The 26756-nt window shown below is 30.6% G+C and overlaps 1 protein-coding gene and 2 long non-coding RNA genes across 7 annotated transcripts in view; 1 reads left to right on the top strand and 2 right to left on the bottom strand.

Annotated features, from left to right (window-relative positions):
* Positions 1-23278, top strand: part of LOC125049347 (protein tramtrack, beta isoform) — a 357718-nt gene extending 334440 nt beyond the window's left edge. The window contains exons 5-9 of one of the 5 annotated variants that reach the window (XM_047648522.1): positions 19563-19723; positions 20104-20314; positions 20578-20811; positions 21265-21435; positions 22397-23278. In XM_047648522.1, coding sequence (XP_047504478.1) covers positions 19563-19723; positions 20104-20314; positions 20578-20811; positions 21265-21435; positions 22397-22593 — 974 coding nt within the window. In that variant the 3' untranslated portion in view covers positions 22594-23278. Of the gene's footprint in view, positions 1-5380; positions 5656-6198; positions 6471-7684; positions 8219-18975; positions 19212-19562; positions 19724-20103; positions 20315-20577; positions 20812-21264; positions 21436-22396 lie in introns of those variants that run through there. The other 4 variants (XM_047648558.1, XM_047648546.1, XM_047648537.1 and 1 more) reach the window with 4 other exon arrangements.
* Positions 1800-2693, bottom strand: LOC125049352. The gene is made up of 2 exons (XR_007116992.1): positions 2420-2693; positions 1800-2328 (listed from the first exon to the last, which is right to left on the bottom strand). It is a non-coding gene; the product is annotated as an uncharacterized LOC125049352 (long non-coding RNA).
* LOC125049353 lies at positions 10973-12439 on the bottom strand. Its single transcript, XR_007116993.1, has 2 exons — positions 12294-12439; positions 10973-11194 (listed from the first exon to the last, which is right to left on the bottom strand). It is a non-coding gene; the product is annotated as an uncharacterized LOC125049353 (long non-coding RNA).
* Positions 23279-26756: the final 3478 nt, after the last annotated feature.

The raw sequence follows: 26756 nt of genomic DNA, 5'->3' as shown, positions 1-26756 counted from the left end.
CCATCCCTGCGCAAACGGCATGATTGAGCGAGTTCACCGGCAACTAAAAGCCGCCCTAACATGCCACGATGATACGTGGACTAGAGCGTTGCCCTTGGTATTGCTGGGTATGCGGTCAGCCCTAAAGGAAGACCTGAACTGCTCAGTTGCAGAAATGATATATGGAGAGCCATTACGTCTACCAGGACAACTGCTCGTACTAGATGACAAGCCAACTCCAGCAATGGAAAACCCAGCTGATTTCGTTGTACGACTTCGACGGAAAATGGTTGAAGTACAACCGACACCGGCATCGCGACATGGCACCAAACGGCCCTTCGTATTTAAAGAGCTACCTGGGGCGACGCACATATTTTTGCGTGACGATACCGTCAGACGTCCTCTGCAGCCACCATACACGGGTCCATATAAAGTTTTAAAGCACGCCATTGATGGTAAAACCCTGAACATCGATTTAAAGGGGAAGGACGTAACTGTAAGTGTGGATCGCGTTAAACCAGCGTTCGTCGAGCAGTTTGTTTTTCCTTCAGCTCGCACACCTGGCATTGTACCCGCTGGCCCTGCGTCGCCGTCATTACTCTCGCCTACTGTGGAAAATATTCCTCCCGTTTCTGCCCCTAATCCTGTTGTTACCAGGTCAGGCAGAACGGTTAGATTTAAGACTAGGTTAGATTTGTAAATATTAAGTTTTTCTTTGTAATGTCAAATATTTTAAGTTTTTTTTTATTTTATTGTTATATACTATAATTTTTCGCCTTAGTTTTTCTGTCTCCGTAGGGGGGTGGTGTAGCGTTTGTGTAGTACTTTCTTTCATATTTTGATGTATGTGGCAACACAAATACCGGCGGTTAATAAAAAGAAGAAAACGAATGTCACTCAAGACAGACTTCAGAGGAGTGAGAGATGTATATTTTTTTCCATGGGTTTTTCTATAAGAATATAAATTAATGACTCTTGTTTTGTGAAGAATAAACCAATGAACAAAGTTAAATATGGGTTATGATTTATTATAAGATAGAACATCCCATAAAAGCTGTTCACATCTTCATGACACCTTAATACATTTATGTTGACTGATTTATTAACACACAGCCTATATCCAGTATTCCTAAGCAATTTTGGATAAGAGACTTTTTTCAAAAATTAAATGTTACTCAAATCCCTATAGCCATCATCTTGTTGCTGAGAGGCAGTGCGAAAAAATACCGATAGTAAGAATTCTCAACCCGGCTAACCACTGACTGGCCGGCCCGAAGGCCCAGAATGGCTAAGGTCCAGTAGTTGTATAATATATCCTTAACGGCCTGAATAATTTTGCTAGATTAGCCGAAGATTTTATCGGCGTAGCTGCACAAGATGCGTGCGTGCGTCAAATTATAAGAATTTGTGAATATTAATTAATAGGAATCTTTATATTATCTTCTTGACTCCCAAAATAAGAAAATTGAACTGGTTCGGAAATTATTCAAAAACGGTGTTCACAACCTACAGCCCGGCAGCTACCATACTAGGGCAATTATCGTTTCCACCAGGATAATGATTAGTTTTACAAAAAATGTTTGTACAATCTACGTACGTATAGGTCTACCAGGATCTGATGGCAAAAAGGGTAAAAAGAAATTGACGCTAGCAATACTGGGGAAATTGGAGTAAAACGTTTTGATACTTTTTTTCCCTTAAAGCGGCTGATTGTATGTGATACATGCAAATATACAAATTTATCCAATGATCAAGGATAATTTTTGAAAATTTTACTGTGGCGAATTTGGGGTTTGAAATTTAGATGAAAACTCCAATTATTCTGTTCATGAGTTTATTAATTAATTATAGGCTATTAGAACTTGAAAATGGTTCCAAATACTGCACATCCATAAAAAAGTCTTCATATGAAGAGGAAGACGCAGTATTTAAGATAAACCTATCCTCCTGCATCTCAATTAACTGATCTTGTTCTATGAACTGATTTTCAATTTTTATTAGATGTTCACAAGATTTTCGCCATTCATCGATCCCAACTTGAGAGTAAGCTTCTTAAATCTCATCTCTGTTAAAAATTTTATGTTACTTGCAGGTATAGTAACGTTTTTACCCGCAAGTTTTTGTTTCATTATTCCCCAGATTAATCCTATGGGGTTTAACGTACAATGATATGGTGGGAGCCTCAAGACTTCGTGGCCGTGTGATTTAAAAATCTCATCTATCTGATATTTAGGTTTTTTTTCAATTCTAAATCAAAACCACCTTTCCTCTTTTTACCGGGCGTACTAAATACGCCTCTGTTAGATCTGCCCTCGGCAACAATTCGTCTTATGGTAGTATTAGAAACCCCTGAAATAAACCAAAGTTTATATAATTACATAATATAATACACACGAAAATCCAATAAACCAAAGTATCAAGACGTATCATTCCTACTAACCAGTCAACACTTGCACATAGCTCAATATCGATGATTGTGCATGTTCTGCACCTTGTTGATCAAGTATTCTTTGATAAACATTGAAAACAATACTTCTTGCTTGCGATCGAAGAGATTTCTTCGACATTTTCACCACTTTTTAAAGGAAATTTGAAGCCAAAACAAAAACAATTCCTCGAAATTTCAGTTGACAACTGAAATTTTTTTTTTGTTGCCATATGAAAATCGCTAATTTTTAAATTTTTTTTTTGCCATCAGATTCTGGTAGACCTATAGTTTGCCATAGTACATCATTATGAAATTATCCCATATGTATGATAATTTATTATGATAGTGATCACACAGACTTACAGCTGCACCTTACAATCGATTGAGTCTGTAATCGGTATCTCGTCTGTACGAACCTTAAAATTAAAAATAACCTAAAATAATTTGTTGAAGTTTCAACATACACCAAATCAAAAGAAATTATTGTTTGTAAATGTAAATTATTGTTAAATTTCATTACTTTTATGAGTCACGTGATTTATATACAAAATTATTGTAAATAGAGTAACGCGTTTTAGTGTTAAAAGTTGGTTGAGTTTATTCATAGTGCCTTTTCCTAAAGTTTATCAATAAAGAAGTTATGGTTGTTTAAAAAATATTGTTTTAAAAATAAATATCGTGTATGTATATCGAATTCCAAACTGTATGTTAATAAACTTTTGGTAACAGTGTTTAAGTAATTATTCCGTTGTGTTCTAAGCATTGGATTCCGAAGATTGTAAGTATTGGCGGGAAGTCTGTGTCATCTGGGTAAGTCTTAACTTCTTATGACGATAATTACCCATTATTAAGTACACACAACTTGTGTTAGAAAACAACAGATAGAATAGAATAATTTGTTTACATTAAAGGCACTTACCCTTTATGACTTAATTTCATCATAATTATTTGAGCACAATATTCATAAATAAGTTTCAGAAACTCCTTTGTATCACATTTACTGTACTTACATATTCGTGGATTTTGTTTGAAATAAGGTTAGGAGTTTGTTTTTCAATATCTTAATTTACATTTGATTACAAATTAATAATATAGGTAATGTTTATGCCTTTTGTTTACATAAAAGTAATTTTACACAAATGCAAAGTTGTGATTTGTCTATAATTTAATTAATAGGGTTGGGTTTTTTATTTATATCATGTTGAAATAGCTTATGAATTTAAAACTATATACTTCTATTTTTTTATTGACATCTATAAGTGTATATTATGTTACCAATATGAACATAATAAGTTGTTTTGATTATATTTATAAAAAAAAAAAATAAATTATTTTATTGAATGTGTGAATACAATACCCATACAGATTTTTGTTGGTGGTGAGAAATATCAATCACCATAATATGTATGTAGTTGGAGGACTGGTGATTTTTGTTAAGCATCTATATCAATAACAGCAAACATAAAAATTGTCACAATAAGCTCAATATTATCCTACTGGTTATGCATGGGATTCTCATTGCTTGCGCCTACAAATAATACACTTTTCTTTCCATGTGAAAGTTAATACTAGCTGAGGTGGTGAAGAAACACACACACAGCCTCAATATTTTTTAAGCTTTGGCTGATCACACAGTAGTTGTAAGCAAGCGTCTAAATGTAGAAAATGAAGAAAAAATAATCTATTATTGTAATCTGAAGCCAAGACTGAGAGATCAATAGAGTTGTAGAGAAGTTTATGAGAAAATTAAAAAAAAAAAACAACTAGGTGAAGACAATCATTTGTTTTCACTCCATACTTAACCTTATTTTTGCTCTAACCCCTACATGTCACTAAATGTCCTGTTGAACTGCTTTTAAATATGGTAAAGTAACAGTGATAAAAAAACAATACACTCCACCTTATTTATTACTATATATCAGATAAATATGTAACATTTTAAATACTCCAAAGTTGAAAAAAAAGAATTTAATGAAATAATTGATTTGACCAAAACGGTTTAAGGTAATAACATAAAGAATAAGTATGTGAATGATTGCAGTAGTTAAATTTCAAAAAGTGATTTTTTAATGTGTTAGCTTAAGGGTGTCTCAAAGTTACTTTTTACTAAGACAGAACTGCACAATTTTTTTTGTCCATCTTTCAGGTAATGCAATTGTCTATGCCTGAGTTAATCTGCATGTTGTGTAAACTAAACTTTATTCAGTCATTTTTAATATTAGTTATTACTTTTACTGGTTACTGGTATCAGTCATATACTAGCACTAACAAATTGTTTACAAGTGTAACAATATTTTTAATTATCCTGGTCTAGATCTAATACATATATATAATACATAGTAGATAAATATGTTTATCGTCCAGCTTTATGTCAATTTGATATGCATTGCTGCAGTTTATCTTTTTGTTGCAATTTCAGAAGTGCAATATATTACATCTGTAAGAGGAAAGCAGCTATTATACTTCGAGAATTTCTCCTATTCCATGAATTACAGGTCAAAATCGACAGTATCATGGTTGTGCTCCTCAAGAAACTCTAAAAAATGTCCGGGAAGCTTGATTCTGACACATAGGGGAGATGTCATCTCATACAATTCTACTCACACACATAAAGCACCAATTGTATATAAGAATAAACAGGGCAAATTTGTTAAAATGCGTATACCTTAAAGTTGCTGATATGCTTTAAACTTTAAAGTAACCAATTAAGTTCTTTATTCAATATAAAACCGACTTTTAAGCCGAACAATCTACTACTACTACTTTGACTTTATATTTAATTGTAATTTTAAATATTTATTATGTAAATAAATTAAGAATGATAAGCAAATAATTATATTAATTATATAAACTCTACATATATCAAAGTATCGTTTTTTAATTTTTGGTGATAAGTATTTGTTAACAAAAATGAATTAATGAAAAATAGTTTTATATTTTTATACAGATAATTACAAGTGTAAAACATTACAGCATACCTTATACCATCGAAAAAAGGGAAGGTGAAAATCGTTTACAACAACTATGCGTATAATTTAGGCTACTCATCAAAACATATCGCAAAGTGGTACTGCTCATCAAGAATCTCACAAGAATGTAAAGCCAATATAAAAACTGATAGAAGAAATCAAGTTTTGCAAACTGTTGGAAGTCATACGCACGAAAGCAACATTTTACGAAACACAATCCCACAAATGTTTCCTTTTCACCTCTTGGATACTCGCCCGATGTAATGTCTCAAAAAAATTGTTTAGAAATCTAATATAGGAGTTTGGTACCTTATCGTTTAGTTCTATGATACGTACGTACGTACGTTTAAGACACGTAAGCAGAGAAATAATTTAAATTTAGAAGCTAAGTAATCATAATTTACTAGATATGTACAGGACTTATTCACAAACTTAAATCTAAATAGTAATAAATAGTAATAGTTATTTCACTTTATTTTCAAAGTGACACGATGGGAAATCTTTTTTCAGTACGTTTATGATTCATAAATTATGAAGAAGATCGTCTTAGTATGAAATGTAGTCGTGGTAACATCAGTCTATTTTAACACTAAAGACCACTTGAGATTTTGTTATAATTGTACCGCTTGCCTATCGACGGACCTTTAATATTATATCTAGGCTAGCTTAGTTTAAATATTACACTATTTATTTTTAGTAATAAATTATTGTACATAATGTAACAAGAATTTTACCTTATAACTATAATACCTACATGCCAATTGAATATAAAAATCGATTATGTTCTCGTATTAATTCTAAATATTAAAATTAATATTTCAGGTCCCGTACTTATCAAGTCTGCGAAAAAGAAATATGCACTTCTCTATAAATCGTATACATTCACCCGCTGCACAAAGTCCAAGAAAGGGGTAGTTTGGAAATGTTCCTCAAATAAAACTGACAATTGTAAATGTGTGCTCACGACCGACGCAAACTTAGCTATCGTCCAAACGAAAGGGGAACATAATCATAAGAAATCAGAAGTGGGTCCAAAGCCTAAACATGTGTATTTTGGGTTTAATGATGTTAATGAGTAAAACGACGTAAATAAGAAGAAAACGCTAAGAGGCAGTGGGCGGTTTTTGCTGATAATTTTTTTTAAACATAGAAATATATATGATTAGATTGATTAGAAATAAATAAGAGTTCCATAAATTGCGGGTTTACTTACTAACTATGTTTAGTATGATATACGTTTGATTATTTTACAAAGAAATATTTACATACATATTTTCATTATTATGTAAAAAAATTGTTCTAAGAATATTTTTTATCATTTAGCAACGTATTTCTGATTTTATTGGATAAGTCCTTAAAGTCTTATTAGTCGTAAGTAATTTTTGCAGTAAGAGTGGTGACTGCAATCGACGGGGCTTCTCTTCTCATGCTTAACGGTTACTCCTTTACTAACCCATCTCCCATACCCGGAGGCGAACGTTGGTACTGCTCAGGCAGGATACCTTGGAAGTGCTCTGTGTGTTTGCACGTCAACGATGACTATGAATTTGTGTGTATATCACGTGAACATTGTCACGATCCACCTGTTTATGAGATCACCCCGACTGGATTGTACGCCATGGCGGCACCTTAAACCGCATCGAAATTCATTAGGGCCACTGAATAGAGATATTTAAAAACATGATAGAGTCTAAATATAGTATAGACATACAGAAACCCTGTTTTTTCTAGTGGAAATAATAACAAAAATGGCGTTACTGGAATGTACCTTCAATCAAAACTGTTATGTTTTAGCTCGTAAGAGATTTACAACGATAAATGATAATAATGTTTCATAATAAATTTATTGGATTACATCAGTTTATTGGTTAATATGATTATCCTCATATATATTGATTTTTAACAGAAAATTTCTACTATTATTTCTAATTAATAAGCAAAGTTTGCTATACAAGATAGAAGATTATAGAGATAAGATAGAATATTTCGAAGATTTTTACAAGTAGATATTAGTTGATTATATTAGGTTAAAGAATTAATGTTTATCAAACTTAATGTATGGTATAAGTCATATATTAAATGTGATTCAAATTTGCATTGTTTGATTTTCCTCATTTTGGTACTATTTTCGATTGGTCTAAAATATTAAATATATTTACTACTACTGGCTGAAAAATTCCCTAAATATAATAATTTATATTAATTTGAAATTGTTAAATTATGTATATCTAAAAAGAGAAGGTTTTCGTTTAAAAATATATATATATTATAATCGAATAATAAACACTAACGTATATTACTTTTTCAGTTATTGTAGTAACGATGTCCAGCGGTAACAAGGTACTCATTATAAATGGGCATACATTCAGGAGAGAAGTCAGTGTGAATGGTGCTACAAGCAGGTGGTGCTGTAACGAGCCCAACGATAAAAAATGCGACGTATACGCACATATAAATGAAAAATTTGAATTAGTGTGCTTAATAAATGCGCATAATCACGAGCCAACTTTGTGTCGTATGTTTCATGATAGAATAATATAAATTAAACTTACGTCAATTGCACAATCTGAGTTATTTTCTAAAAATATTCTGGAAATCAGGCAATATTTTACAATGGATAGCAATTTTGAGGAATATATTTGAAATAGGTTTTGCCCAACATTTTTAGAATAATAATTCGTCGAGTGCGACATATTTTAAAGTAGATTTAGGTTTCATTTCGCGAAAATATTATGTTATAGTGATTAGATTTTAAAACTTGAAAAGAACGTATTAAGTTTAACTATTGTTCAAGCAACTTGTGGTATTTTAAGTACATTTTTAAAATAAAGTTTAATTTTTACATGATGTTTTATTTAAAACCATTTTCTCAATTCCATGCATCGATAATAGTGGGTAACATTTAGTTATGTTTGCAGAAGAAGGGTGTTATGATACAGCACCAGTATACTTAGAGTATGATCATGGTGTAATCCTGTTCATGGAATCGCAAAGCGGGAGGACAATTATGCAATATGATAATTACTACTATCGCAAGGCTTCTGAAAGTCGCCATGGCGAAAGATGGATTTGTGCATCAACTAAAAAATGTGCAGCATATGTTACTCTTAATGAAAATAATGAAATCTTAACCAACTCCGCTAGTCATGATCATCCTCCAACCAGGCACGAACTGAAAAACGAAACAGATGATTCCGGTAAGCTTTTATATTTTAATAAATTTTGTTGCTCACATTGTTTGATCTAATCTTGAAGTAAATCTTTATAAAAAAAGTACTATTTTCAGATACAGCTGTTGTTATAACATCCAGAAAGGGTAAAGAAATGCTGTTGTTCCGTAATTACACCTACCGGAGGCAATATGTGAAAGGAAATAAGTCTCGATGGGTTTGTTCAACTCTTAAAAACTGTCATGCAGCAGTTTTCACAGATTCAAATAATGTTATATTTTCATTACAAGACAAGCACGAGCACGATCCTCCTAAATATTACTTGAACCCGAATCATGTATTAGAGGCTTTGCGGGAACCACTAGTGTGCTTCGAGTCTGATTAAGATGAAGAAAATAGTATATTTCATTACAAGTGCGGAAAGCCTGTCATTGCAAAGAGTTTCGACAAATGTCTACACGAGCCGAGGCGCAGCCGAAGGTGAGGGTTGACAGTCGGAACAAGTTGCAATGACGGTTCCGCACGTGTACTGAACGACTATTTTTAATACAGTTGCGAAAAAATTAAGCAATTTAATAAAATAATAAAAAAGCAATAAACTCAACTCACTAATCATTTATTTCTTATACAAATTATTGTTCACATATACATTGGTACAGTTTTTTATACTAACTGGAGAAGTTTTAGGTTGCATATTTATTTACTGTTTGAGACAAACTATTATTTATTTCGTATGATTTTTCATGTATATTTAATATATAATATAACAAACAACTAAACGCGCAAAGAACATTTTTGGAAAATGGCGCCAACCGTAAAAGAATATAAGCAGATTTTTTTTTTCTTAACCCTTTTGGGTAGGCAAAGGGAACTATGCCCATACAGCCAAGTCTTCAGTACAAATTTTTATTGATATGAATTGAAATTTAAAGAGATGAAATGAAATCTAACCTAACTCATTGAATCAAATCATTAAATCTTATATTGAAACAAAGCAGTAGCTTCTTTTTAGAAATATTTGCATGAATCATAAAAATTTCTATGAATTTTTTTTAGTAAAAACTTCGTGGTTGGTTTTTTCTTTTTAATAGACATTATTTTGACAGTTGGGAAAGAAAACGCACTAGTTCGGAAAAGGTAAAAAAAAAGCACGAGTGTGTAATAGCCCACATCCCGAACGCTATACGTCCCTGCAATACGTCACTTTTTGAGCAACTGTATTAAAAAATTATTTTTCTAAGGTGCCTTTTAGTGCAAGTACACATAAAAACTCGTTGATTCTACAAATAATCCCTGTATATTAATAGGACATTGTAATATTTTTCTAAGATTTACTTAATAATTTATTGAATGGGGTAATGTTGGTACCTTAAGTAGGTCAAACTCAATTATTATTCTAAATATTGAATTAAAAACTGGCAAACAATAATTACAATTTTAAACAGACAAATGAGGTAGGTATATTTACTAGGCTACTTATATTTATTTAGGCAGTACTTTTGATTTTTTGAGACACAGTTTTAATAAAAGAATATGGCAAAATAAAAATATTTATTAATTAAAAGCAAAATAACCTTATGTACTAATTGTATATCCTAATGATTATTGACAGTAAATAACATTAATCTCGTCAATCATTTGTATTTATTCCTATAATCCTTATTTATTAAGATATCAAATGAGCAAACTTAGAATGCCTTCACCATAAGACATTATAACAGTCTTCATATTAAAGGTTTATGTCATAAAAATACAAAGTCATTGTAACTATAAAAATATTCTACATACAGTCTTTTAAAAATATTTAAAGTAATGCATTGTAACAACTTATGTCACAAAAAGAGGTAGTTCGTTTAAAAAATCAGCCTTTTTCTTCAGTCATTCACGTTCTATCAGGTACTTATTTAAAATAAAGAGAAAAATATTGTAGCAAATGCTTCATCTCAAATACCGTTAATTAATGGCAAAAGCCTACATATAAAAAAAAACCTTAACTTACACAACTTTAAATGATCCGTCCTTACGGCGGTAAAATCCTGGCGGAGGATGATTGTGGTTGTTACGAACTTTATCTACAAGGGTTGATTCATGACAAGTGATAGATATAACATCCACAAGGCAACCGGTCTTTGTCCTTGATGTGCAGTACCATTGTTTCTTACCATAAGCCAGTCTATTTTTCAGTCTGAAGGCAAATCCATTGTGTACCAACAGCATACTTCCTTTTCTTGTTGATATAAAATTTGCTTCTGTAACAAGAGAGTAGTTTTAATTGTATGAGGTAAAAACATTATATTTTTGGTAGATTTCAAAATAATTAATCAAACACTATCATTAAGTAAGGTTGGTTTCTTAATATTTGACAAGAACATGTCACCCTCTGTAATTGCCTTCTAAAGAATTATATTTGAAAAATACTACAAACAAAACTTTTTAAATTTGTTTATTATTGTTCCAAAGTAAACTCGGTTACATTTCTCCAACATTAAATGTAACTAGTTGTTGATTGATTTCATCTTGAAACATTTACAATCAGGCATCAACAAAAGCCTGAAACACATTCAGGTTCCAATACACAGTAGAGAACAAAGAACTTCTTCCTAGTGTGAATTTGTATAGCTAGATCTTGAGTATGCCGAGACAGGGATCTGTAAATACATTACATTTTCCTATGTAAACAGAGATGATATTTAATATTAATTACCCATTTAATTGTTACATCATCATAAAAATCTTATATTTAACATTTTATGTACTAAATAAATTATTTATTAGGAAATTTTATTAATTATTAAAGAAATATTTCCACATAATTTATTTTATTTCTTAGATATGCACAGTATATATATCAATTTATTATAAAGGCTTCTGAAATATATTAATCTTTAAGATAGTATTATTTCTGGATATAAATTGATCAGGATAAATAATGCAAAAATAATTTATTAACAGAACTAGACTATGGATATGATGTTCAGTTAATTGTGGCTCAAGAAGAGTGTGATGATGAAGAATCACATTTAAAAGAAAACTTTGATGAAACAAATGACACAGAAAGTCTACAAGTTGATGAAAAGTTTTCAAACTATAAATTATTAGAAAAGCGACTCAATAGTTATCAAAGGTTTTCACAATATATTTTCTATAAAAGAGATTGTGTAACTCTAGAAAACTTCAGAAAATATGGTGTTAAAAGATACATCAATCCGAATTTGAAATATTTTTCAATCAAATATTGGTGTACATTTGGAGGCAAAAATAAGAAACTTCATGAGCAAGGAAAGGGTGGGTTACAAATGTCTCACAAAAACTGCCAAGCCTTCATTAGAGTTAAGGTTACAGAAGATGGCAACAGTTTAGTTATTTCTTCTTTAAATTTGAATCACAATCACCCAGAAATAGTTGATATAAACAACACAATTCCTAAAGGTCCAGGAATTTAAGTAAATTCAAATAGTTATATTGTTTTTAATACCATAGTACTAATAGATATACATAGATAGTTTAAGAAAATATTTTGATATTTCACTTAGGTTTCCTGCATTGGTTTGTATTTACACAACTATTATCTTTTCGAACATTTTATATATTTTTATATTTGATATAAGTTTGATTTGTATACAAAATTTCGGTAAATAAATTAAGAACACATAAATATTAAGTAGCATTGTTTAGTGTTTACATCACGTATATAGATAAACATATACATAACTAAGTAAATTAACATTATTAAGACGTACTACTTACCTTTTGACAAGTACAAATAAGTCGAATAACAATTGACAATTCGTGCGAATATAGCTGTTTAATAACATTACTGTAAGCTTCAAGTATGATGATGATTGATGAATGATCACTTCATTTTAGTCAGCACATCAAAAGGTTCAGATTTCACGTCACAAGTAATGTTGTAACATCTTAATAAAAATGTTTTAAGTATGTCATGGTTATTGTCTAAATAAAAGAACTAGTTCAATAGAACCCTGTTTTAGCGTTTGAAACTAGACATTTTCGAGACTCCACAGATAAAAGTACTCCACAATAATGTCCAATGTCTAAATAATTTTATTAATAAAAGTGTATCAATAGCTAATATATGTTTAATTCTATAATCGGGAGAAATATAGACTAGAAAAAACCTACTCTAGATTATTGAAAAAGGCAAAAATGGAATCAAAACCGCAAAATCTATCTAAGTGGTAGATCACGGAAAATTGGCGTTTGCAAAATAATTTATGTAAACTAAGTCATAATAGAAAAATAATTGTAATATTTTATGATAAATTTTCACCCACCTGTGGATTATGGTCTGATTAAGATATACTGTGGAATGTGGATAGACAGCCAGAGGAAGTCGAAAGTTGACGATAGAATACTAGTCTCATCTGTGGAGTGTGGATAGAGTTCGGGAAATACTATTTCTTATTTGACATTTACGATGTATTAAGTATTAACTACAAATACCTCGCTCGCTCTTTACTTTTTTACATTTATTAACTAATCGGCAAATAATAAATGTTAATTTATAACTATACGTAGAAACTAGAAGTGTTTGTGTGTGAACGTTTTCATTTTATTGCTCTTCATAAGTTAATTTATCCTAAATAATATAGCGAATAGTGTACTTAGAATATTTGAGAATTCCAATATTATGAACTTAGGTTTACAGAATTCGTATAATTCCAACTTCTAAACTTTTTTGGCCTTTGTAAACTTAAGAAATAACTTTTCTTAAATAATTAATATCTAATTTACTGTGATGTAATAATATAATATTTGTTTAATTTTCTTAACACAAACTTTGTTATTTATGAATTAAGTCTGTTAAGTCAAATATAGTTTTTTTTGTATTTTGTTTGATTCTTGAAGTTAATAAAAGATATTAAAATATTTTTGTTTTATTTATTCAGGTCTGTATTTTTGTTATCTTGTATATTTCACCAATTTACAATACTGTTTTTTTGGTTGCAGGTATATTTATAAATACAAGAGGAAATTCAAAATTGTTTATGTATCAGAATCATACATTCCGTTTCATGTACAAAAAGGCATATGGAAGTCAGCTATGGTATTGTTGGTACTTTTTTAGTAGATGCTGCCCTGCAAAGTTACGGATAAATAATTCTGGAAAGGTAATACAAGTTATTGGACGGCATAATCATGATCCACCAACAAGTTGGATGACACCTGATGGAAAATCTTATAGACTTCCCACATCAGAAAATAATATTAAAACAAAGTAGGTAAATGTATTTACATGTACATATATATATATTTTATTTTTGAGATTTGTTAGTATTCTTAGATTTGCTAGGTGCTTTGATGAAACAGTTGATGAAATTGGTTTTAAATCAAATTTTCTTATAAAATGTTTGAAAACTTATATCCTTTTATTATCTATAAAATTAAGTTATTAGTATTATTTTCTTCTGATATAGATATAATATCAATATTGGTCCATGACATGGTTTAGAAAACCAATTAACGTTATTGTAAAGTTCCCAGCACATAATTATCAAGGGTTGTTAGATGTGTTGAAGTTTGGTTTAAAGTCTCTTTTACTCACTGTAAAAGAGGAGGTTTTACCCACAACAACTATATGATGTTAAGAAGTTACATGCCATAACCAATATAAAATAATAATTTTATATCTTAGATATTAAAGATTTGCCTTGTAATTATGAAAAATCTGATGTGCCTTGTGACTCATATGTATTAATAAAATCTCATACCAAAAAAGGAGAAAGAATATTAGTTCAAGTGAAACTAATTTGATCTCCAATGCATTTCCATATTTTTAATGTTTATGGATGTTATTAAGAAATTGCATCTAAAATTAAGTGTTTTAATCATAGGAATTTTATTTATCTCTGTTCCAAATGTATCTAATAATATTATATACAATTAATTATGTTCATAACTCTAAATGTTCTCAGAGTATATTTTATTTTAAACTCCAAAGGTTGAATTATAGCAAAAACGTTTGTTTATCTATAGTATTTAAAAAATGTGTGTGAAATAACTAAATTAGTGTTTTATAAGTTGCCTTCACGATGATCGACTTCGTTTCAGAACTTAAATTTTTTGCGCCTTTGAGTTGAGTTTGATATTTCTTTTGCAAGTCTATTTTTTCGAAATGTTCCCAGGCATTTTCATATTGTAAAAGATCTTCAAGCACTTTCGTATTTTATAGCGTCCACCGTCGTCAATCGCTCGGGGCGATGCAGCATACATAAACCGATTTAGTATTAAGTTAAATATTTTATGAGACAAATGTAGTTCCTACTTATAGAACTAAACTAATTCAGTTGTAACCAATGCGCCTAAACATTTGTTCCAAAGAATTGATGATTTATGTTACTTATTGTACAATAATATATTCTTGGTATTTAATTGACTTTTTATTATTTCCCGAAATTATACACAAATCACGTAGTGTAATGTTTCGATGTTAACAAAGTAAATAAACGAAATACAAAACTGCGGTTAACCCTTAATTTGATTATGTTCACTGTGATAAACACTCATGAAAAATAAATATTGAGCGACTATTTTCTACTATTTTTCGGTTTTTATTTTAGTTATAGCAAGTTTAATTTGTATTTATCGGTACAAAAAATAATTCTACAAATGGCATCATCGTTAATCTGTCATTATTGAGACAAGATGTCAGCGAGACGCGGGCACTCGATTCTTCGCAAGGTAAATATTTTTTTAAATTATGTTATATTTGACTAAACCAACTTTTTATGGTTTATATTTGCTAAACAATACTTATGCTTTGGTTTGGAATGGGTTTTACGTAGTGTTTTGTGTTTTTGGTAACTTTTATTTGGAGGCAAACTTGGTTGTTCATCACAGTGAACACTGCCAAATACTCGAATAAGTACTGTCAATTTGATATGTTTATTGTGATGAACATTGCCAAATTAGGGATAACTTTTATTTACAAATAATGTGCTTTGTGTGGTGGGCTTCTTTTGGTTTTTCTTTAATTTTTTCTCATCGCCAGAGCTTTTTTACCTACTGAAAGAAAACTACGGTGTTTTTGGTCCTGGTACAATACGAAGCAACCGGATTAGAGGAGCTGAAAAGTTGCTACCGGATGAAAAGGTGATGAAGAAAAAACAGAGGGGAGCGTTTTCACAAGTTGTCTGTGATGCAAACAAATTAGTTATAGTACGCTGGAATGATAATAAACCTGTAACTCTTATAAGCTCATTTATTGGATCTGAACCAGTACAAAAAATAAAAAGGTATTGCAAAGAACAGAAACAAAAAATAGAAGTGGATTGTCCGCAAATAGTTCGCGAGTATAATAAACATATGGGGGGTGTAGACCTGGCTGATATGCTGATATCACTATATAAAGTTCCATTCAAAACTAGAAGGTGGTACATAGGAATATTTAGCCAACTTCTAGATGTGTGTATAAATAATGCATGGCTATTGTATAAACTTAACTGTCAGGGAAGTCAACGAAAATCAAAGTCATTGAAAGTTTTCCGATATGAAATTTGCTTAATAGACCAGGGTCGATAATTTTTGAAACCAAAAAAAATTACAGTAGGATGAAACCCATTAGAAAAGCAGGGGAATATGATCAAAATGAAAGGAAAAATAAATTACGGTCGATCCGAGTTCGGGAAGTGGGAGGGGGTGAGTTTTTAAGGGTGAAAAATTGTTTATCTTGATTTCCGGCAAAACTACAAGTCCTATGGAAAAAAGTTAAATGGCAAAGTTGTAGGTCATAAAAAGATCTACAACTTTTGTATTTGCAATTTTTTCACATAACCTCAAAATTTAGGTGAAAAATTCAAAAAACCAAGTTTTTGGTTTTTTATTTATATCTTTTAAAAAAAAAATTTTTTTCTACGAAATTTGGTGAAAACTTACCTTATTATGTCCCAAATATGAGAAGATATGAGAAAATATTTTCTGAGAAGATTTACTATGGTAATATATATATTTTTTTTTAGCATAGGAATACCCTTAAAACTCCCCCCCTACCCCTTCCCGACCTCAGATCGCCCGTAAATTACTTTTCCTTTAATTTTTATAATATTATCCTCCCTTTCCAATAGGTTTCATCCTACTATTATTTATTTCACTTTTTATTTATTTTAAAGGCTATCTGCACTGGTCTATAAGTTTAACAAAGAAAAATAGATCTATACCTCGTGAAAATATACAAGAATGTAAAATTATAAACCCAAGATCAGCCAGGCCTACAAGTCCCATCAGATTCGATAATACAGGACATTTTCCCAGCACAAAAGAAGACATGGGGCGATGCAAGTTTTGCCAGAAAAACACAACTGTATATTGTATAAAATGCAATGTGAGACTTTGTTTTGTTACGGGAAAAAATCCTCGCAATTGTTTTTTACATTTTCATAATAAATAAGTTGATTTAATGATATGTATAATGTTTTTAATTTACCTGTTTATATGACACTGATTTGACAACGTTTACCACAATGAACATTACAAATTACTTGTTATCCTCAACATATTTCGCAGTGTTCACTGTGATGAACGTTGATTTCCTGAAAATCTGAAAGGAAAATATTTTTTTGTCTTTATTTATTTAACCCTAGGATTTCAGATATACATCTTATTTCATAAAATAAAACAACTCGGATCTCTGCCAAATTAAGGGTTAAGCACCGTCTCATAACACAAGCTAGTATTGATAGAATTGGGTTTACGTTAGGTAATTAGTTATTTTTAGATTCCAAGAATTGGAAATCAATCGAAGAGTGCTCCAGTTTGAACGTTGCGAGATACACAATGAGGCCAGTAAGACAACCTTGAACTTTGTTTATACTAACGTAAATGCAATTTGGCTATACTGCTATACTGAACGAGGCAGTGCTTTACTAACATAAAGAAACCTAAATTATAAGGTGTAATAATTTCTGCCTGTGTTTCATTCATTTTTCAAATATTTAAGCCTAAATGCGTGCCTGATGACCGTTCTTATCTGTTGCGTGAAATCATTCGAGTCATATCTGATGTTCTCAAAAAACGTCACAGCGATTCCGGGGTATAAAGTCCAACTTGTGTAGATAGATATAAGAAATTGTAGAAATAATTTTTGTATTTTTAAAACCCGACTAAGGCAGCTTTCAAACTTCTAGATAGCAAATTTATTAAATCTGTGGTTACATATGTTTTATTAAATCTCTTCATTTAAAACTTTGAGCAGTGTTGGCCTAGTGGCTATAGCGTGCTGCTTATCACAGGTTGTTCGATCCCGACGCTGCACGAATGGACTTGCTATGTGCGAATCTAACTCCCGCTCGTTCGGTGAATAAAAACAGCGTGACCAACATGGCATGTCTTAAATAAAAAATGTGTCAGTCAGACTGAATGTTGGTTCTTGGCTAATAGATTAATCAAGGGACTGACATGGATGTCACAGTCCAAAGACTGTTATTGCATCTCGGAATTACGTTTGTCAGTCGTATGCGAGCTAAAACAATTTTCAGAACATAAATGAACCATTGTCATCATAAATAGTGCAGATGGAATCCCTTTATCTCGTATACCTTTAGATCGTATTATCGGGATGTTTTAATTTATGACCCTAGTTAAGTAACTTATTACCAAATAAAACACATGGATGTGTTTTATATGGTAATAATGTTATTTTTGTTAAAATTACTGTGTACTAATTATAACACTCACGCAATATTAGTAATCACTCATGCAAAAAAATAAGCTAATAATAAATAAAGATAGTCATTTAAGACTCGTACCGCCATCTAGTGACAAGTAGTAAAATTAAAATAGTTTTTAATGACACGAAATAACAAGTATAGCACACGCAGAAGTCCATTCCATATCAATATTTAGTCCAATCCATATTTTATACAGAATATTAATACATGTTTTAAAGTCAAATGTAACGAAAAGTTTATTTATTCTATCGATATATTTTAATTAAACACAACGATTGTAAACATAATTTAGTTTTAGTTCTTCAGTTCGTTTTAAACGTAAATTTATCCAATAATTTTGCGCACTTATATAATGAGTCTGATAAGTAATGTATGTATATCTCGCATTCGGCATTCCATTTCACACGTATTGGACTATAATGTAAACTGCGTATTTTTTTTATAGAGCAACATACTTTCATAGATAACCTAAACTTGACAGATGACAATGACAGTCCAGACTCCAGTGAAGAAATAAAAATTGACGAGTCAATGAAATGCGTTTTGAATTTGATGCGATTTTTATGTTATGTTTATTTTCCATTAAGTAAAGTTGTTTGTTTGTAATCTTGTACTATCCTATAATATTAGTTGAATTGTTAAGTTCTCTAGATATTTAATTCGCCTCAGTAATATTACTAAACCTAATAGTTTTTACATGAAGTTTGTTTTCTTTTAAGTCTTTCCAAATGTTTAAATTTCAGCAGATGATTTGGTCCAGTGTGTTCCAACGAAAAAAGGTCACCACATAATGTTTCAAGGATATACGTATACATTTAAGAGTAAACTACAATGTGGGGCTGAGCAATGGTGTTGTTCTTATAGGCAGAAGACTGGTTGTATATCAATAATAAACATGCAAACATATGGTGTTGAGGTCGTGAGAGATTTCCATAATCATAAGAAGCCTATGTTTACAGATTAGATGTAGATTTCATGTAATATGAGTAATAACATAAATCTTGCCGCAATAATTGTTGTTTTAATATGACAAACTTTTACTAAACAAAACTCTTAGTCTAAAGTCTGATAAATTATCACATTGAAATGTAATTAATATTGTATTTGTATGTAGGATAGGTTATTTTAAGATTTATAACTGTGTAAAAAAACTAGTCAAGTGTGTTTAAATAAACTGTTTTGTAAAAAATTGTTTCATTTTGTATTTTAAAGAATTATACAATTTTTATTAATATTACAAGGTGTTGTAGTGAAGTGAGTTTATCAGTGTAGTTTATTTGTAAGTGAAAGTGTTATAGAATCTGATTCTTAAGATTTTTTTTCTTTACAGAGGAAAAACTGCCAGTCTGGATACCAATATATTTTCTCTCCCTAGACGAAACAAAACATCGATGTAATATTTGTGATACTGAAATAGCTGTTACAGAAAAGAAGTTTGAATTGCTCACTCACCTTAAAGAAAATCATCACGAAATTATAGAGCTTCATAAGGTAATTTTTATGTTTTATAAAGTAGATCTTTGTTATTATTATCTCTTATATTAAGTAAAGTTTAGCTAATAGGAAATCTTTGGACACATTTCTGTCTCTCTTACTTTAATTGTTACTTTAAAGGGTGAGTAGATGATGGAATGTTTGTGTCTTACAACCAATCAAAATAGTTGTACAGTGTAAACTCCATGTAATTGGCATTACATGTGTTTACAAAGAGGTTGAAAAACAAATTTTTTTGTAATGACTTTACTTTAGCTGGTTTAACATGTTTTCCATAAAATTTGATCATTCTATATAACAACTTTCTATAACACCACAACAATTAGCCTTATTAATTATTTATTTGATGACCACAAATTTTTTCTTTGTTTTTTTAGGAACATCCTGATACAGATGGGGGGGGTTATCAAATAGAATTTCTACAGTTAAGCTCAAAAGATGATACCATGAAACTAGAGCCAGTTATACTGGGGGAATTATGTGTACCACCTCATGATTATGCTCTTAAGTCTACAGATTTAAATGATGAAAATTTTTATATAGTTACCAATGAGGAAAAAACAGAAAATAAAAAGGGGCAAAATTCAGGTAAGATAACCTCGTAATTTAATAGCATTGTTTTAGGTTTTGCCATACAGATCTGTTATTAGCAATATATGATAAATTTCAATTAGTATATACCAATGAATCAACAATCTCTGTCTGCATTGTGGAACGTTTATGTCATTGGCAAGTAGGTATTGGTATTCCTTTGTGAATTTTAAGCGAAATAAAATAAAATTATACAGATTGAAATTGAGAAACGAGATAACCATTGGTAAAATAAAGTGAATAGTTATATATTTTTTCAGAATACAATAGAAAAAGAAGTTGGGTGTGGAAGTACTTTGTACAAATGACCAAGACAATATATCGTTGTAGTTTATGCAATGTAGTGTTATCAATAAAGGGTAGTAATTCCAATAATATGAACCGGCACATACGAACTAGACATTTTTCTACATACACAAGTGAAATAAGTTGTAAAACTAATAAAGAAATTGAGGCTGAGCAGGAAGTTGAGGTTGTGCAACCTAAGACTAAAGGTACATCTTATGTTTGCTTTAAGAAAATAGTTAGCCTGAAAAACGCGCGCAAATAGCAAACTTTGCTTTGTCAATGTAAAATTCATCATAGCGCCATCTAGTTAACATCTAGGTGATAATTTTAATAAAAAACCCCTTATTTCTTAAAAACAATAATCTGTTTGATCGCACACTTTTACATACTTAGATAAAAGCATCCTTTCTATCAAACAAAACTGAGTTATGTTGCTTGCTTGCTAGAATCTCTGGGTACAGCATTGCGATTCTGTAACTCACTTTTCGAACTCTCACAGCGGTTTTCGCAGCGACGGTCGCGCTCAAATCAGTCGAGAATCAGTCATTTTACGATTTGGCATGAACAAAAAACTACAAGCTCCCTCCTTAAAAGTGAGTTACAGAATCGCAAGGCTCTAATCCGATGATCTCACTTTTAGTTTAATATTTGATCTTCAGGTTCACGTATGGACAGTAGAAAGTTACGACGTAGCTGGGTCTGGTCGTTCTTCACACTGGTTTCGCGAACGCGCGCCCGTTGCAAGATTTGTAAACGGATTATATCCCACGGAGGGAATGCTACAGGGAATATGAACCGTCATCTTAAAATTGTGCATAATAAATTTGCAGGTAATTTTTCTAGGCTCCTATTATTGTATAAGGATACCAGAAGGTGGTTTTTTTCTGTCAAAGTCCGCCTGAATATACATAACGCCATAAAAACGGTTTGCCATTTCTTTAAGTTTTCTGTTTCATTGAAAATATTTCAACCTTCTGTTGAGTTTTCGTACTGTGATTGCAAATTGCAACATCGGCACTACGAATATTTATCTATTTTGAAATTAAATAAATAAATTGCCCGTCAAATTGAAAACCTCATCCTTCGAGTTTTTTTAAATGGGTTAAAATCGTCGAGATCGTTATGGCTATCAGAAGTTACAGACTACCTACGCTGGTTGCTATTAATCAAAGGGTGATAATTTTTTTACTTATAGTATAAGATCCCGATATACAACGACCTTCACCGAGATGCTTATTTAATGAAACGTATTTTATATTTAATTTAATATGTCAATAAATATAATCCATATGGATTGCCTAGCAAATTTCAGTCCAGAGTATGTTTAATTAATATTTAAAAAAAATTTTTTTTATTATTTGCATGTAGTCATTTTTTTTTAATTTTTTTCAATCAATATTTTTAATCAGGGTAGTATTATATATGTATCACTATAACCTTCTTTTTTACTAAAGATGTATATATACTTTAGTGTCACATAAAAAATATACACATAAATAATTAATTGATTAAAAACAACCTAACGTTTGCATATTCTATGGGCTTCATACTTTCGATTGGTATAGAATTTATCTAATAATCATACCGGTGAAATGTTTAAATTTTTTTTTTTAATATTTATTAAACATACTCTGGACTGAAATTTGCTAGGCAACCCATATGGATTATATTTATTGACATATTAAATTAAATATAAAATACGTTTCATTAAATAAGCATCTCGGTGAAGGTCGTTGTATATCGGGATCTTAGACCTTTAATACATTCTCTATATTAAAATCCTTGCTTCAGATCAAAGTGATTGGGTGTGGAAGGTGTTCGAGGCAGTAGAAGATGTGTATGCGTGTAAAATATGTGATTTTCAATTTATGAAGTATAACGATATGGACCTTACAAAGACGATTTTAGGCCACTTAAAGGATGAACACAATGTTGTCTCTGGATCGCAAATTATTACAAGTGATTCTTTTGTCGTTAAGAACAATTAAAGAATTTGTAGTATAGTTAAAACTAGGGTTAAAATATTTACATTTACTCTAACCACTTAGTTAAAATACCTTATATACGCGATAAACGTCATTTTTGAAAGATATTAAAAATAAAAACTTCGCGACAACAGATGGCGTTAGCATACATTTTAATATACTAATTATAGAGTAGTTTCAGAATTGAGACTTTGTCTATGATTTTGATACGTCACTCTTTGTTCGCGCTATCTTGTTTCTAAATCTTACCCATAATGTCAAATTTGCTGACCACGTTTGAAATTTGTTTATAACCGTTAAAAAGTGTAATATAAAACTATCGTACTATATTAATTTAGCCTAAGTTAAGTGTTTAGCTGTTATACATATCGGTTAAAAAGTTTTAGATAATTCTTTGTTAGTGTTCGTTTTAATTTTAAGTATGTTTAAAAAATGGTAAAGTTTAAAAAAAAATCAGTTGTATTATATTTTTAAGATGTTCTGTGTGAGTTGTTTTTGATATAAAAATGGTGCTTACGAACGCCTGATACTCATTAGCGGCGATAGAATTTTACTCCTAATGCATAGATGATAAGGCTTAATTTCCGTGAACTATTGGCGACATATTTGTGCTTTTACAACTATGTTGAATTTTCCAATGTCACGTCATGGTAGCTGTAACTTTTTAAAATCCGTTATTATTTTTAAATCTACTTCATTGCTTTTAAAAGCTGCAATCCTGCTTAAATTAAGAAATGTTTGAGGCGTAAATTAACTATTAGGTAAACAATATTATTGTGGGTAGCAAATTAACTTTATTGTAGGTAGGTGTAAAATAAGATTTTTTTTCTATTATAGGTTATATGCACAGTTTTTAACGTCAAGAAATATGTAATTTATAGAATTAAGTATTTTATTTACCTAAATATATAACGTTTATATCTCCTTATTGATAAAAAATAATTAATCTATGGTCCCTTTCTGTGTCTGTGTACGCTATGACGAAAAGATTTCTAGAGTACTTTAAGCTTAAGCAGGGCAATTGGATTAATTTTTTATGAATAAGGGAACAGTTTATATCCAAATTCATTTACTTTAAGGGCCTCTGCCCATTCACTTTCCGACAGTCTGTCAGGTCACGTGACAAAGCGTGAGATGACTCATTCCTATAAAAATTCGTTGAGCGTTAAGGCCGATTTACATTATCTTAGTGTTTAGGAGAGTGCTTTAGGATAGTACTTTAGTTGAAACATGTAAACGCTACTTGCTTTAGTAAGGTTCTACTTGACTTTCAAGTTGAATCAAAATAGAATCGCTTTTTATTTTTGTTTCAAGTGATACCCCTCCCGCGCCCCCGCGCACCCCCCGAGATCTTCCCTCGTTGTGTGTAAACACGTAATTTAGTCAAATCTTTGGGAGAGTGCATAAGTGCCGTGAAACGCGTGCGTGTTTTTTGATTTTTAAAGATGGCTAAATGGTCGGAAGATACAACTATCGAATTTGTGTCTGAATATTATGTTGTTCACGAATGTTTGTGGAACGTTAAAAACAATTTATACAAAAACAAACCGGCTAGGCATTCGGCATACACTGCCTTAAAAGAAGCTATTTTGTTTATTATTTATATTTAGTTTATTTATTTCGAATAAAATCTCGTCTTCTATTTGTTCCATAACTACAGTTAGTATTTTGCGTAGAATAGAGCGTATTTGCCGACGTCGTTGCGCGTGCATTGTGGCGCTGTAATGATACTCTACTGGAAGAAATGTAAACGTTCACTCGCAACGCACTAAAGCACTAAAGAACTTGCTCTCAAGTTGTACTAAAGCACTCTCCTAAACACTAAGATAATGTAAATCGGCCTTTAGTGGGTTACAAGTGTCAACCTGGTTTTGTCTTAAACCCCTGTTCAATTGTTTTTTTATAGGCAAGCGTATGAATAGTTTATACTTTATCGCTTTTTATTAAAATTTATACTTTTTGGTTTAGGATGACTGCCTTGCTGTTAAATAATAAATAGAGCTTAATATACAAAACTATGTTTTACAGGTAACGGCTTGACATCTTTTGTGAATAAAGTGTAATATAAATTTTATTTTATTTTTTTGAAGCGTACGTATGCATGTGTTTGTAATTAAACTGTGTAAACTTCTAAACGGCTGAACCGTTTTTGATTATTTTTTGTGCCTGTTCAAGTGGATAAGTTAATAGTTTAGATTAACAATTAGATGATTCTTTTTGTACTTGTCCGCTAGTATATAATAAAAATCAACACTTTTTGACTAGTTATATTCAAAACCACATACCTCTTACACATCTAGATATTTTTTGGCAATATTTTGTCACATTACAGGTAACATAACAGCACAATCACTTATATAAGTTATAAATATATGTTGCAGTGAATATGATTCAGACAACTATAAATAAACATTCATAAATATATATACTGGAGACATGTTTTACTCAAAGGAAACTAAAATTATATTGCTACTCCAGAGATAGAACCGATAAAATTCCATAAAAAATTCAGCCAGGATTAAATTTTCTTTTCTTCTAAACATGGTAATCCAACAAAATCTAAAGTTATTTTAATTAGAAATAGGAATAGAAGAAAACGTAATCTCAAGTAGTAAGAGATTAACGCAATGTTATTCCAAATTTGAATAAACGCAAGTAAAAATATAATGATTATTTTAGTACATCATTCAGATTAATTCTTTAGCTACATTCAAATTTAGAATTGAGGTCGAACAAATTCATCAGTCATTTTTAAAATAGGCGGATTTTATTAAGGTAAAAATTTTCGAGTTACAGTAAAAATATAGAAAATTCTAATGGCTTCGATAAATTTTGGGTAGGGTCATCTAAGACTACTATCTGACATATTAATTTTTGACATAGAAGTCATAGTTCGAACGAAGACTGATATTTTATCAATTATTTTTGGATATTATTAATACTTCATTATATGTAACAACAAATTCTTCTACATCTAAACACTTATTCACGAACGTACTAATCTATTGAATACCTCATAAATGTGACAAATTGCTATAGTACGTTTACGAATAAGAGTTATACAGTTCAAACATATTTACACAAGTATCAGAGGTAGAAATGTTACATTTATTGTTATAACACATTACAATTTTCACAAATATATTATTTGAATAAAATTATGTGACGGCCGTATAAAGTTCATTGACCCACAATACTAATGAATTTAGTTTCAGTTTATATGACGAAATCTCAATAACTCAGTAAGAAGCCCATACACATTTCTGTTCAACTGTTTACAGACATTTAGGCAATACGATTTACTAAGAAGAATACGTAAAAATAGGTAACTTATTAGTAACGATACATTGTCCATTGAATACTTGAGCAACGCTTTTTGGGCGTATTATAAACAAATCATAAATAACCATTTCCCTTGTAAAACTGATATGAATGATACAAATAATTGGATTCAAGGGCGTCGCCAGTGGAAGTATGTACCGAGAATGAAAAAAAGTATGAGCAAGTGAAAAGTTCAACGGGTCTTGATTGTGCAATAAATAAAACATGTAAATATACTAAATAATTAATTTTGACGAATTATTAGAAGAAGTACATATTTGGATGCTATATGCAGCTCCTACCTATTGACGACGCCCTTGGGGACAGTATAGTTAAAAACTAATACGTTTGTATCGTAATCGAGTACTCGATAGTAGCAGGTCAATTATTTGTATGAGTCGTTAGTATTGCAAGTAAGATGTTTTTTGTTAGTACGCGTTAAAGAAATTTTCAAACTCATGGTAGAGCTCATGATAGAACTCGAAAAGTGTGCTAAAGAATTCGAACCTAGGTCCCTCAGGTTAAACGCTTAACGAGACTCTTCTATACACATAATATCCTACATACGTCAAAGAGACTAAATATATATTGCACATTTACATTCCATATTTGAAAATTTATATCTAAATTTATGTTAACATAATATATTTTTTACCCTGTTTGTGATCCTGGTTGAAGCTGATATTGATAAGGTTTCAGAAAAATTACCATTTATCATACTTTATGCCATTAATAAAAACCATAACGGTCCAATTACACTGTTGAAAGTAGAGGCAAATGTCAAACTTAATGTATAAAAAATGATTTCTTAAAAAATATAAGGTCTAGGAGATTTAAGTATAATA

The sequence above is a fragment of the Pieris napi genome, chromosome 5, assembly GCF_905475465.1.
Source record: "Pieris napi chromosome 5, ilPieNapi1.2, whole genome shotgun sequence".
Taxonomy (NCBI): Eukaryota; Metazoa; Arthropoda; class Insecta; order Lepidoptera; family Pieridae; genus Pieris; species Pieris napi.
This window is presented reverse-complemented; position numbering and strand designations above follow the sequence as displayed.